The sequence below is a fragment of the Arthroderma uncinatum genome (assembly GCF_011692745.1).
Source record: "Arthroderma uncinatum strain CBS 119779 chromosome Unknown scaffold3, whole genome shotgun sequence".
Taxonomy (NCBI): domain Eukaryota; kingdom Fungi; phylum Ascomycota; class Eurotiomycetes; order Onygenales; family Arthrodermataceae; genus Arthroderma; species Arthroderma uncinatum.
Window position 1 is genome coordinate 1570729 of NW_022983865.1, and position 14413 is coordinate 1585141.

Genomic DNA, 14413 nt, shown 5'->3' on the forward strand with positions numbered 1-14413 from the left:
CTGACAGGATGCATTGCATGAATCTTTGTAAGTCTCGCAGCATGCACCGTGCCTTCTATACATGATTCTCCACGAGTGAACCAGCACGAGTGAATCAGCACGACGCATAACGCTGTCGACCATGGCCGTTATTCATCAAGGCTGAACCAGCGCTGAGCCACTAGATGACACCCTTCTACGCATTGAAGAAGCAAGCCGAGATCAAGCCGAGCTCAAGCTACAAGGAAACATATGGTTGAAGTATCTTATATTTATAGATACAGGGAGGAATTACAAGTATCAGCCCGAGCCGTGTCCCACTCCGCCATTATCGTTACTGCGATGTATGCAGTTGGTATAACATGCACGATCAGCCGTGCTTGACGTCCATGACGGTGCCATCCTTGTCGACGTGGATGTTCAGTCTATGGAGCCGTGGTTAGCTAGATAGCTAGATAGATAGAGCAAATACATGCCTGTCGGGGTTGAAGTCCATCGTGCTCATGTCGCCGGGCTTGAGGACGCGGTGCTGCTCAGGGAGATCTTTCTTTGCAAAACACTATGAAACGGCGCAGCGGTCAGCTTCTACCACGTAACCGGCCTGCATCGATATCTCTTCTTTGTCTGATGCTCACTGTCTCATTGGTCTCGTTGTCTGTGATCTTCTTGCCCATCAGCTTGGCCGCCCAGGCAGTCTTGTCGCTCTCCGACACGTTTGGCACGACGAGAGGCATCGCTGTAGACTTGAGCCTGACAAACAGTTTCTTAAGATGCGCCGTTTCAAAGATCTATCACGGTAAACAGATATACAGTGTGTATGATGGTGGTGACGAGAACCCCGCAGCCGGATATTTATACTGCCATCAACTTGTGGCGAGTTGGATGCGACCTCAGCAGGCATCAGGATTCACTGCTGGCAACGTCATATCAACATCCCACCACCAAGTCTTCACTACTAGGTCTATCTACCAGGTATATCACTGCCTCGACCAGGGCCAGGTCTACCAGGTCTCTACAGATCCTTGCAGGTACTCTACACGTCCATTTTCTTCAGCCACCTTACTAACAGACGCAGCGCAAATCCTTCCGCCGCGCGCTGATTCACCGAAAAGGCGTATACAGGCACGCTACAAGACGCTACATGACACTACAAGACGCTACATGACACTACAAGACGCTACAAGAACGCTACAGCAGACTAGTTGCGGATAAGGGTGACCCCTTGTTACGGATTTACAGCTGGGCGGCCGTTGTTGGTTACCAGAGTACGATCTCTCCAGGCACATCCCCGGTCGCTCGCTGGCGGACAGCGGGGGGAACTCTTGCTCGCGTTTGTCAAGAGGCTCCAGGCCGCTGCAGGGCCTGAATAACGCTGTTTCAGGGCCAGTTAAATCTTCCCAGGCTGGTGCCGGGTCAAGGGGTCGGCGTACTATCGATACAAGCCGTTACCGAAAACCCTTCTGTACATAAGGGACGCGCAAAGGTGCAGGTTTAGGGAGCAATATTTCTCCATCCAGCTGCAGATAGGCGCATCGTAAAGTCGAGGATTAGCGTTTTTTCGTTCGTTTTTCCTGAGTGACCACCAGGCCGAAGAAAGAGAAACCGTTAACAAATCCCCAAACGCCATCGGGATCATACATCTCTCGAGAGAAAACCACGGTCATTTTTCATCCCCGGCATGCTCGCTGGGCTTACGCACACAGTCCTTTAAGTCTCGACGGCCCTTTCGCTCGACCATGCTCGCCCGCTGTTCATCGCTCGTCCGGCCGTGCAGATCCTTTTGTGACATTCTCTAGCCTGTGAACTGCTGAAACCAGGACACACCGGACATCACAAATCCATCATTCACTGACCGACAAGACTGGATGCTAGTCGTCGGAAAATTCTACCTACATCTGAGCGTGCAGTCGCCGTCGTCCTTCGCCCGCTCGTCCGTTCATTTATTCATCGCTCGTTCATTTATGCACATCCCTATCGACAGGCGCGTTGTGTCTTAACCGTACCGCCGGAGGAATTGGCGGTTGCCCGACGTTTCAATCATGCTACCGCCGAATATCGTTCGGCTTTTGCTCCTGCAGTCATGCGCTGCTGCTCTCGCGACCGAGCCTCCCACACATTCTCTATCCTCTCGCTCCGGCGCGTGTTCCGGACAACTCCACGACTGTCTAGGCCATGAAGACTCGCAACTATCGCACAGACCAAACCATCTTGGGATATGGGGAGAAGTTTTAAGATGGAAGAGAGCTGGTGACGGTGGTGGTGGAGGAGGAGGAGGAGGAGGCAAAGGAGGAGGTGGTCCGGGAGGTGGTCCAGGAGGTAATCCAGGAGGTAATCCAGGAGGTAACCCAGGTGGTGGTCCAGGAGGAAATCCAGGAGGCAATCCAGGAGGCAATTCAGGAGGTAATCCGAATGGTAATCCAGGAGGTGGTCCAGGAGGAAATCGAGAGAAAGGAAAGCCTCCAGGTGGTCCCCCTAATGGCGGCCCTCCTCAGAAAGGAGGCAAAAACAATGACGGAGATGGAAAGAAAGACAACAGTGACAGTGACCGCAATCGCCCGCCTGGTCGGCCACCTAACCCAGACAACGATGACCGCGACGGCAATAAAGGCGACAAAGACAATAAAGGCGGCAAAGACGATAAAGACAAAGACAAAGACAAAGACAAAGACCACAAGCCAAACGACGGAGATAACCGTCCTCCCAGGCCTCCACAGAATGATCCTCCTCCATCAGATCCAACACAGCGACCAGATCCGCAACAGGACCCTCCTCCAACGCGGCCTCCTACGCAAGATGAACCTGTGCCTTCAAGGGGCCCTGACCCGACATCTTCTCCCCCGCGGGAGACCCCAAAGGAAGGCGAGCCCGCAACGCGCCCGCCTGAGCAAGGAACCCCCCAGCCGACCAACACAGACCCTCCCACGTCGCAGCCTGCATCGTCAGATTCAGGCAATACCCCAAAGCCAACTGAGCCCTCTACTCCCACCAACGATCCCAAGTCACCTTCTTCCCAGAACTCATCATCCCCAGAGCCATCAGGGTCATCAGAATCACCTAAGGCGCCGGAGCAAACTTCACCACCTGCAGGGCTACCAGCTGAATCCTCCAGTCCCTCATTAACCGCTTCAGCATCATCGTCAGCTGCTTCGGCTTCTTCCACCACTACCCCAGGCGCTGCTAAATCGAAAGGTAGCGGCCTTAGCAAAGGTGGCGTTGCTGCAGGCGCTGTCTTCGGCGGATTCGTCGTTATCTCCCTGGTTTTCCTCACATTCGTATATTACAAGAGATGGAAACATGCCAGAGAGAACCAGAATGACGGGCAATCCAGCAGACGTCTATCCCCGTTCCCTCCCACCCCGCCCATGGGCGATGTCCAACATACCCAAGCTGGAATTGTCGACCACAATGACTCTGTGGGATACGACCATAATATGAACCCATTTGGGGTCTTGTCAAGCCCACAACAAGGGGACGCATATCCCCAAAACATCGAGGAGAAGGGCCTCCACTATCCTTCATACCCTTCACACCAAGATGCCACCTATCAGGCATCTTTAAACCAATCTTCCCAAGCTGAACTACATTTCCCTCAGGGCAATATGGGCAATAACATGCAATCCACGTCACTCCTTGCTTCAGGCGAGCACCAGCACCAATATCATGCCTACTCTCCAAGCTACATGGACGATGAAAAGGCTGCGTATCATGCAGTCGGAGCACCCGGTCTTGTGGCATTGCCGGAATCCTCGCAGGAAAATCTACACAATCCGTCAGACAATTACCGGCGTCCCATTCCAAAGAGATATAGTGCCGTCAATTCGCATCAAGCTGCACGAAACAGCCTTCGGCAAGTAACAAACCGGAACAGTACTGTGTACCCCGGAAGTTCATAATAACCTACGGCATTTTTCACTTACGGCTCCAGGATAGCTGTTTTTACCATACCATTTCATCAAAATACCCAGACTTTGCATACCTGAGGAGACTTTCATTAGCTGTCGCCCTCCACTCTTTTCATATTCGATCTTTTATATCCCCCAAGGGACAGGTTTTTTATTCCATCACGCTTTTAACTCCATGCTTAAAGCAGTGATCTTTTACACATAGATCCTCGATCCCCTCTTATGATCTCTTTGTATTATGACGTATTTCTGTGCTTTTGCATTTAAACTCTCACATTTTTGTTTTGAAACTAATCACACCCTCGCCCGGGTTCTTTTTCTTCTTTCTATTCTTTCCTTCTTTATTCCTTTATGTTTTGTTTTTCGGGCCTTTTGGTTTACAGATTCTAGACTTCTTGGAACATACCGATCGTTGCCCAGCGTACCTTGCTACCAATTATTCCGTTAGTTGAGTTTGTGTACTCTCGCTCTTGGGAGGAGGTGGTGGCGCATGCTTCGATATATTGCTTGGGTTATTGTTGTTTTCTCACTGGTCAGATTCTGGTGATAGCCATATCTCTATACCTTAGATAGAGATTTGATAGACGAATGAAGAATTGTTATTGTTATGACATATGCTTGAATATATTCTCCGTTCTTCCGAGCCTAACAGTTGCAAGGAAGAAAGTAAACTATACAGGTAAACGAAGTAATGGGTTAAATTAAATAATAAATGGAATTAACCTTGCTTCTTGTATGAAATTATCCACCAGCTTCTCGCCCGTGGACGTAACGCCAGCAGAGAAAACTTGATTATACTACCAACACTTGAAACAAAATGTACATAGTCATACAATGGTGAAAACAAATGGCAAATAACGCTTTAGAATTAACCGCCTTTAAAGGAAGAAAAAATGAAAAAGAAAAGAAAAAGGAAATCGCGGTTGACAAATCTGAGTTACAAGGTATGCACGATATACTCAAGAATTGCAAAAGAGCTTGACTCTAACATCGGAGAAGGTATGTCAGGCGAAGACAGCCAGAAAACAAAACGCAGGAGATGTATTCTGTATGGGTGCAATAAGCAAGAACTCAACCTTGAATGACGCGCAAACACCGTTCCATCCGTTTACCGCGCTCTTTTTCTCTAACGAGAGTCGTCTTGACAAAGTTGCGAATGGCTTGTCTACCAGTCTCTTCCCTCCAAGAGCTCCAGCCAGCCAGCTCACCAACGACAACATCCTTATTCCATGAGATCTCTTTCCTCACTTCGTCAATCTCAGCCGTCAGCATGGATATCTTATTCTCTTGCTCACGAATAGAGCGCTGACGAGATTCTTCGAGTACAGAAAAGTTGAATTTGCGCGGAAGTGACGAGGAGGCGACTGCAGTGCGAGCACGTGAAAGGGCTCGTTGCGAAGAATTGAGCGTTAATATGAGATTATTGGGGCGAGAGAGGGAAGAGAGCATTGCTGTGGTAGTACTCTGGGACGAGATGAGTGCTGTCAAAAATTGGATCAGCGGCGAGGAATCGGTTGATGAAAGACTGTAGGATGATACGAAGCGGTGAAAGGCCCGGACATGTCGATGAGGGAGAGCGTTGGCTGGTGGCTGGAGGGAAGAAAGCATGGAGCTACAGAGGAAAAGAGCATCTGCAAGGTCGGTTGACGCGTGTTGTAGAAGATATCCGCAACAAATCAAGTTACGAGTGCCTTCACTAACGGACTGGACTGCATCCTCTGCATGGGATAGAATCTGTTGAGCATCACGTATTACTTCTGTCGAGGCTGGCTCGTAGTCGTCCATTATTGATTCAGCTAGCACCGTAGCTTTGCGCGTTGATCGCTGATCAATCATTTCCGTTTGGATTTCAGGGACAAGGAAGAACTCCCAAAGCAACTCGTGGGTCGAGAATGTTGGATGGGCTAGCAAGACTTTCAGTAATCGATCTAGCCGTTCCTGAATATCATGAAGTACTGCTCTTGAGGGTTTTGAAGGGATTTGGAAGGGTGACCGGAAAAAAGGCATCTCGGGGAGATATGATGCAGGATGCTCTATTCGTAGGAAACGGAGGAGGTTTTCAAAGTCACTAATACTACGTCGACAAGTAGTAACAGTGTAGGTAGTCGTATGTGCTGCACTTGAACCTGGTGGTGGTGGGCTAACGGAGGCCGGGGCCCCAGATTTGATGATGAACCTGATTCCAAAATCCTCAACGAACAACGACCTAACCACACTCGTGGTGCGGCGGGTCGCATCGTACGGAGACGAGGGAGGATTGGAACATAAGACCAGATCATCTATTCGGTTCCTTACTTCATCATCTTTAGCAAGTTCCACTGCCGTAAGGCCACGAGATTCTCGAAGGTGGACGTCAACACGAGGATCGGCGAAGAGAGTTCGAACAAGGTCAACACGGCCATATTTGCTTGCCACCATTAACGGTGTAAATCTTTTGTCATTTGTATAGTTTGGGTCGCAATCACACTGTCTGAGTATTCGGAGTAGTATCTGCGGGTCGCTAACGATGTGAAGGAGGGTGTTTCCTTTCCCGTCAACATGGTCGTCCAACCTAAGCGGTTTTCCATCACCCTGGGCTTCTTTCGCTAACGTCAAAGCTTCATTGACCATGGGATTGTAATCTGGGTGGTCGTACGATCTGCAGAGTGCAAAAAGGGGTGTTTGTCCATTCTTGTCTCTCTGAGTCCAAGGCAAGGAACTGCCCAGGCGAGTAAGTAAAGCAGGAGAGTTGAAGAGGTAGTGTCCAACTGTGCGGCCTCTGTGATCAGCCTTTATAAGATATGCGGCCACATCGACTTCGTTCCCTTGGAGGATGAATTCGATAATTATATTTATAATTTCCGTGTGCGCAAGTTGGACGGCGGCGCTCAGTAGAGTGGTCCCCTCACTGTTTACATCCTGAAGTATGGTTTCTCGGGAGTAATATTCGTTCAAACTTAGCAAGTAGCTCAAAGCCTCTGGCTGGCATGCTTCCACGGCCATCATGGGAACAGAGTGCCCGGACGGGTCTTTGGTCATCGTTAGGCTCTCTATCGACGTATCGCCTTCAAGACCACCCGCGATTGATCCAAACGTCGTGGAGCGCGAAAGAAACGACATAGTCGACGACTCCGACATGCTCCTAGTATCCATAGACACCTTTTTCCGCGCTTTAGGCTGGTCTATAGTCGTGGTGGGCTGGTTCCATGTTTGAAACGGGAAAACGTGAGCGAGTCTTGGTGTTTCTGGAGCGTCATCTTGAATAGCAGAATTAGAAATTGAAAAATTTGATGAGATGGTGCCGTTCTTAGGAGCCCCGTTAGACGTCGTCCATGTGTGCTCGTTGCCATTTCGGCTGCCAGGGTTGCTTGCTTGCCCATTATCGCAATCATTCTCGTCAGTGATGGGGCTTGAAGTTTGGAGACCAGGTTGTAGTATTGCCGTCATTTCCGTGATATTTCCCAACTTGGCTGCTTTCCAAAGCCGTTTATTCCTGGAGCTAGCCCTTCTGAGCCCAGCGGAGTCGTTTTGAAGGTAGACCAAAACTCCTTCGAACGTGCTTAATGCGTACCCAGCCTCACCAGATTCGACATCATCCACAAATATGAATCGCTGCATATACAAGAGCCTGGCATAGAGATGTCGGACTTGGGACCCTATCACAACTAAGAGTAGCAATGACACCAGTACATCGGCATTGATAGTGAGAACTGAAGGTTTTTCAGTTTCGTTTTCTGACGGGGTCGAAGCCTGATCTATAGTGACGATCTTCACAGTCTTAAGCAAAATAGTGAGCATGTCCTGCGGGCACTTTGCGTCAGATATTTTCCTGAACTCCTCGACAGCTGTCCCAATGCGACGTCTAAGTTCTTCTTTTCCCTTGTAACCTCCTTCTATCGGAATTCCCACTTGCGATATATCGATGTTCTCCATCTGGCGAACACGTAGATCCAGATCTAGGTCATCTGATTGGCGGCACTCGCGGAGGCGCGGGAAAAGAAGATTATCGTGAACCTGCTCCAGCACGTAGCGCTCGATTAGGCGTTCAACCATCGGACCAGTCAAGTCGGTTGTGGCTCCGAGAAGGGAGAGTTGTTGTTTGTCAACGAGACGAAAGATGTCGATAGCTGCCGTAACGGCCGTGTCTAGAGCATGTCTCATTGCATCTTCATCCTCAAACTGGTCGGAAGTGCTGAACGGCAGTGAGTGGCTGGAGCTTTGATGAGAGTAAGCTTCGTCTCCATCTACTGAACGATTAAACTGTGAGGTGGGAGAATCCGAGGGTGGCGGCGGAAGGGGTTTGCCTAGCTCCTTGCCAAATTCACGGAAGAGACGATCCAAGCCAGGTTTCATTTGCTTCGCGATCATAGGGAACTTCGAGAGCAGATCGCCAAACGAGGAGATCTCATTGCGGGGGTAGCTAGAGTGGTAGTTGGTATGTTCGGGTCCAGGGCCATGGCGTGCTAATGATACCTTGTCCAAGGAGCCAGGCACTATAGCCTGAATTATCTGTCCGGGTTCGTAAGAACCTAGCAACGGCCGTGAAATGTAGTAGATGAGCCACTGCTGGGAGCTATCGTTTGGTGAGGAGTAGAGGACGTCGCAAAGCAGCTGCGAATGGTTCACTGTTTTGAACCCCTTATTGCTATAGACCACCGATTCTTTGATCACAACGGTTCGTCCGTTGGCCGTTGCAATCTGCCACGCTTTCCCCTTATGGTCTCGTAAGGTGGAAACCTCTTTGACTGCAGATGAGCCGGGCAGTCCTGGAATGCGTAGCACATGGCTGGCGAGAAACTCCTCGGAGGTGACGAGGTCAACATAATGCGCGTTTGATTCCCGATCCTGCGAATTAACAAGAGACTCGGTCAGGGGAACCAGGAGGATCTAATACATGTTAGCTAGCTCCTTGAAAGATATATATCATTGGCCAGATATTTTGTAGATTGAAGGTAAGGCCTACATGGTTCTCTACGGGAACACATTGCGACGGCAGCGCACTCCGGAAGAAAGCACGGAGGAAAGGGTTTAAAGGGTGCATCCACACGACATTGGACGACCTGGCGGACGACTCCCGCCCCCCGTCAAGGGTTCACGCAACGGCAGTGGTAGATATCCCTGGGGGTGTTGGAGCTGAGGACCAAAGGTGGGTGACTAGCTCGAACAAAGGCGTGAACTGAGGCGTAGGAGGAGATGCCGCGACGAGATGAAGCTTCACAGGTCCGGGCCAGTGTATCTTTGGAGGAAGATCGCGTAGAATATGTGCTGTTTGTCAGTTTGTCAGTTTGTCAGTTTGTCAGTTTGTCAGTGTGTGGACAGGGAGAGAGGAATTTGTCTATGAGCTTCTTATCTTCAAGCTTGTGAAGCCGCGAGATATAGAGAAGCCTGTCTGATAAGAGCTGCACGTGACCAACACAAATACAAGTAGAAGATATAACAGAAGATATAAGATATACGCAGAAGATATGACATAGAAGAAGGTAGAGGTATAAGGTAGAGGTAAGGTAGATGTGAATAGTGAGCCATATATTAACTATACATATACCAATATACTTAACCATGTAGATTTATCTGATAGCTTAAGGGTGCTAGATGAGACAGGCGAGATGCAGGAACAGGCATGCGAAGACCAGATATATCTAGGTATTGAAGAAAGAGGTGGCTAAATCGATAACAGAGTATTTAACACTGGTGTAGTATACATATGATGTGCAATTCCTGCAGACGGCCGCGGCTCGAATATTCGCACGAGCTGCCACTGTAAGAGAGACAGCTCTCAACCCAGACGCCTTGCTCGGGGGCTTCGTGTGCCGCCGAATTTCAGTTTAGTCGAGTCTGACACTCGAATGACCCGATCCCGAAGCATCCTGCCTTCCTTGCCGAGCAGGACTTTGGTGAAGGCCTCGCGCCCCTGGCCGAATCCCTGGAAGACCACCTCTAAGCGGTTTATTTGCATAAGGAGGCCTCTCTCCTGGATCTTGTCCATGACATAGACGGACAATTGATGGGCTGCCTCGTAGCCTCCGCGGTGCCCTTTGCGGAAACCGATGTTGCCCGCGCTTAGGGAGAGGATGGGCTCGCAATTAGGCCGTGTTAGGGTCACATGTGTGTTGCGTCTATGGCTGAAGACGTGTATGTGGTGTGGAGGTTCTGCTGGCCGATATGGGTTCTTGATCAGGTTCGACACTCTCGAGAGGACCTCTTCTGTTGTCTGGGCGTTTTTCGAGGTGGCCGCCTGTGACCTGGTAGTCTGAGATAGCGCTGCCAGTCGAGAAGGGGCGGCTGTAGTCTTGGGTTGGCCGCCTAGTAGCCGGCTCTCGAGCTCGCGGTCATAGTTCGCTTGCCCGTCCTTTGAGATTGCCTGGCATCGTGATGTTGACGAGAACGGCCTTCGGAGCAGGACGCTGCTGGAACAACTCTGGGCTTCTCCGCGAAGAGTCAACGACCGGAATGCCGATGCAAGTGGTATTCTTCCGCTCATGGCGATAATGCTGATGTCGAGAGGTGAGGTCGAGACGAGTTCATGCAGTGGTCGGTAGGAGGTCCAATTGCGGCGGCCGGGGCCAATGGAGCTATCGGGAGCAGAGGGAGACGCAAGCACCTCCTGCCACCAGGTAGAATCCGTGTGCAGAGAGCGCGTCAAGCTTGTATTTCGTGATGGGATGTAGAAAGTCGTTGACAAGTCGCGAGCATCTTTTTCGGTGGTCGAGATTTTTCCCTGTCTTGGCGCTTGCCGCAAAAACCGAAAAAAGGCAAAAAGAAGCTCCAAAGTCGAATATTTTTCTCCATCCATCTCGACTTTCTATCACATCTACACACTCGCATCTCACGACGAACGCCGCCTGTCCTCCGTCTGCAAACAGACTTGTTGTTGGGTTCTGCAGAGAGTGCTCTGCGTTCATTTAACTGCTACCTTTGACCCTTTTTGGAGACTCGGTGGTGTCAACGAAAATCGGCCAATCCCCCATTTCACCATTCCCCATTCCCCATTCCTCCGAGCCCTTTGCGATTTAAATCGACCTTTTGTTCGCTATCCAGAGGAATACAGAGCATGATTGGCACGGGAGCACTATCTCAGCCTACCGCTGCGCGGTTAGTGCTGCGCGGATGCTCTCCCTTAACCTCTCGAGGCCAGCTCGCTGGACGCCGGATAATTACCCCAACCGCTCTTCGACACTTTAGCTCCCCGAAATCCGTTCATTTAAATACTAGCTCACCTCTTCGACCAGCCGCTGGGCTATCTCGCCTGTCAGGGCAAGCCAGTGACCCCCTGTGGGTGATCCTTGCTACCAGAAGGGCGTTCCACTCCCCAAGCGCTCTACAGCAGCAACAGCAGCAGAAACAACAAAACCCAACAGACTCTTCCCGCGAGGGTTCGGCAAAGGATCAAAATTCGAGTGAGGGCTCAAAACAGCAGGGTGAACAGGAATCTGCTGGCTCTAGCAAGGAAGATGGTGCCAAGGATGGCGCGAAGAAGGAGGATGGAAAGAAAGAGGAAGCCCCTCCACCTCCGCCTCACGGTGATAAAACGCCATGGCAAGTCTTCACCGAGACTCTGAGATCCGAATTTAAGGCCTCGAAAGAATGGAACGAGTCAACCAAAGCGCTTGCCTCCTCTGCCCATCAGTTCACAGAGAGCGAGTCCGTAAGAAAGGCCAGATCTGCCTACGAAGCCGCAACGAGCACTGCCTCTTCAACGACATCCTCGGCATTGAAGAAGACCGGAACCGTTATTGGAAAAGGTGCGGCCTGGACCTGGGATACTACCGCTGTTAAGGGAATAAGGAGCGGTGTTGCCGCAACTGGAAAGGGAATTGAACAGGTTACCAGGCCAGTCCGCGATACGAAAGTCTACAAAACCGCCGTCGGAGGCGTGAAAGATGTCATAGATGATGGAAGCAGCTCTCGATATGGAGGATGGATCGAAAAAGAAGAGAGGAGGAAGCGAAGGGAGGAGCGTGAGCTGAAAGAAGGCAAGACAGGAAAGATTGAACGCATGGAGGAAGATCCAAAGTATGTGCTTTAACAACCCTATCTCCAGACATATCCAATACCCCACGCTAACCTTCAATTTCTCAGTGCCGGTACCAATGTCACCCTTCATAAAGACGCGGCCTGGAAGGAATCTTGGCGCGAATTTAAGGACACCAGTCCAATGATGCAACGACTATTCACCCTGAAAAATACATACGAGGAATCCGAGAACCCGCTTATAAGTACTGCACGAAGCATATCGGACCGAGTAGCCGGATTCTTTGCCGAGAATGAGACGGCAATGGTTATCAAAACTTTCCGGCAAATGGACCCAACTTTCCAAATCGAGCCATTCTTGCGTGAGATGCGAGAATATATCTTGCCAGAAGTCCTAGACGCATATGTAAAGGGAGATGTTGAAACCCTTAAATTATGGCTGTCTGATGCCCAGTTCCATGTTTATGCCGCCCTCACGAAACAATACCAGACAGCAGGCCTCAAGTCCGACGGCCGCATCCTCGATATTCGACATGTTGATATTTCCCATGCACGCATGCTGGAACCCGGTGACATTCCCGTGTTTATTATCACCTGTAGGACACAGGAAGTCCACGTTTACCGGAAGGCCAAAACTGGCGAACTTGCAGCCGGCATGGAAGACAAGGTCCAACTTGTGACCTATGCGATTGGTGTCACTCGAATTCCAGAAGACGTGAACAACCCCGAAACCCGTGGCTGGAGATTGATCGAACTGCAGAAATCTGGCAGAGATTATATCTAAGTCTTCTGACTTGTCCATGCCCTGCCTGGCTAGGGCCTCGAACCTGCGAGCGTATATTGGACACTTTCAAAAAAAAAAAAAACGTTGAATCTACAAGAATTCACATGTGCGATATTTCCCTTCTAGCATAGCATTTTGTTACAACATCCCTTTCTTTCCTTTTTCCCCCTCCTGTTTCAAAACTTGGCTGTATACTACTTGGAGTCCAATAGATGTGCTTACGGTGGAATAACGTGCTTGTGGCTGCACGAAATCCACTTTCTGATGACCGCGAGCAAGTTCATTTTATCTCTTGTTTAATACCTCGATTGTCCCGCATATCACCCTATCTCTTCTCACCTACTGTATATATATAAGTATGTTTTAGCTCATGGACCGAATGACGAATACTACTTTATAATTTGGCAAGATTTAAAACACGATGACGATGGAACCAAGATAAGATTTGTGACATTATCATAATCATACTCTCTAACGACAAGACTTGGCCTCGGGCCTCGAAGCACGCTATTTATGCAGTTCGTTATCCTGAGTGACCGAAAAGCATCATCCAAGTCGCAATCACCCCGCAGTGATTCAAGGGCTTGGGCCAGTACCGCGGCCAGCACCCCTGCCTCCCATGAAGTTCTTAGCCCTAGGGTCAATACCGTTAGCAGTGAAGGTTGAAGGGAATCGTGTCAGCTAGAATACACTTACATATCAGCGAGGTTCGGGTCGTTCAACAAAGCCGACATGTCTGGGAGACCACCGGCTCCTCCTCCACCACCACCACGGCCACCACCGCCGCCGAAGTTATCGGCCATCTGCCTTAAAGCAGGGTTGTTCATTAAATTGCTCATCATGTCTGGGTTACTCATGAGGTTTTGAGCCATGTTGGCGAACATGGGGTTGTTCATGAGAGAGCTGAAATCGGGCATGCCACCACCTCCACCACCGCCCCCAAGCATCCCCGCGAGAGAGGCCAGGTCTGGCATACCACCGGGTGCTCCACGAGAAGCACCTGCGGCGTCGTCGACGGCCTCAGCTGGGGGTTCATTCTCGACCTTCTCCATTTCTGCAATCCGCTTCTTTGCCGTTTCTAGACCTCTCTTCATTGCATCACTGCCACCATTGCCTTCAGCTTGGATTCCCTTTTCATACGCTTCAGCAGCGCTCTTAGCATCACCTAGCGCAAACCTCGCCAATCCAAGTCGGCTCCAAGCTTTGACATATTTAGGATCGGCTGCAACGGCCACCTCGGCGTCTGCAGCAGCCTTTGTATGGTCTCCAGAGGCGGAATATGCAGCAGCGCGGTTCGACAGATAAATAGGGTTGGAAGGCGCAATTTCCAGCGCACGAGAATAGCAATCAATGGCGGCGGGATAGTCCTTGCGACCCATGGCCGCGTTTCCCTCTGATTTCAGCTTGTCGGATTCCGGAGTTGGGGCACCACCCTGAGGGGCAGTCTTGCTAGGCTCCTTTTTTGTTTCGCTGGCAGCAGAGGTATTCTTGCCCTTGACCTTTTCGTAAACACTGTAGATGTTCAACAGAGACTGCCCACTGAGAGCATCCTTCATGGCCGCCTCATCGGTGGGGTCAACTTGAAAGGTGTCTCCGAGACAAGACGTTGCGATCTCAATGGATTCTGCGTCTTCGGCTGCAAGAGTTCCATCCTTGACGCTGGTGTTAAGAAAGTCTATTATGGCCAAAGCCAGCCGTTTTTGAGAATCTGAAGGAGCCTACGGGGAAGTCAGGGCTAATGCGATCACGTATAGGTTCCAGGACAAGCCACATACCATGTTTGAATGAGAGAACGAAT

General features: G+C 50.3%; 6 protein-coding genes across 6 annotated transcripts; 2 read left to right on the forward strand and 4 right to left on the reverse strand.

Annotated features, from left to right (window-relative positions):
• Nucleotides 1-430: 430 nt before the first annotated feature.
• GIQ15_04260 (uncharacterized protein) lies at nt 431-713 on the reverse strand (the record flags this gene model as incomplete). The annotated part of the gene is made up of 2 exons (XM_033551677.1): nt 431-538; nt 615-713. 2 exons carry the CDS (start codon nt 711-713, stop codon nt 431-433), a joined length of 207 nt encoding a protein of 68 aa, XP_033405407.1.
• A 1305-nt stretch (nt 714-2018) lies between these two features.
• Nucleotides 2019-3872, forward strand: GIQ15_04261 (uncharacterized protein; the record flags this gene model as incomplete). Its single annotated transcript, XM_033551678.1, has 1 exon — nt 2019-3872. One exon carries the CDS (start codon nt 2019-2021, stop codon nt 3870-3872), a length of 1854 nt encoding a protein of 617 aa, XP_033405408.1.
• A 1080-nt stretch (nt 3873-4952) lies between these two features.
• Nucleotides 4953-8901, reverse strand: GIQ15_04262 (uncharacterized protein; the record flags this gene model as incomplete). Its single annotated transcript, XM_033551679.1, has 2 exons — nt 4953-8747; nt 8824-8901. The coding sequence occupies 2 exons, from the start codon at nt 8899-8901 to the stop codon at nt 4953-4955; spliced, it is 3873 nt and encodes a 1290-aa protein (XP_033405409.1).
• A 735-nt stretch (nt 8902-9636) lies between these two features.
• GIQ15_04263 (mitochondrial ribosomal protein subunit S18) lies at nt 9637-10653 on the reverse strand (the record flags this gene model as incomplete). The annotated part of the gene is made up of 1 exon (XM_033551680.1): nt 9637-10653. One exon carries the CDS (start codon nt 10651-10653, stop codon nt 9637-9639), a length of 1017 nt encoding a protein of 338 aa, XP_033405410.1.
• Nucleotides 10654-10911: 258 nt separating this feature from the next.
• Nucleotides 10912-12615, forward strand: GIQ15_04264 (mitochondrial import inner membrane translocase subunit; the record flags this gene model as incomplete). Its single annotated transcript, XM_033551681.1, has 2 exons — nt 10912-11873; nt 11940-12615. 2 exons carry the CDS (start codon nt 10912-10914, stop codon nt 12613-12615), a joined length of 1638 nt encoding a protein of 545 aa, XP_033405411.1.
• Nucleotides 12616-13191: 576 nt separating this feature from the next.
• On the reverse strand, nt 13192-14393 carry GIQ15_04265 (cytoplasm protein; the record flags this gene model as incomplete). The annotated part of the gene is made up of 3 exons (XM_033551682.1): nt 13192-13249; nt 13312-14333; nt 14391-14393. 3 exons carry the CDS (start codon nt 14391-14393, stop codon nt 13192-13194), a joined length of 1083 nt encoding a protein of 360 aa, XP_033405412.1.
• Between the last annotated feature and the right edge of the window lie 20 nt (nt 14394-14413).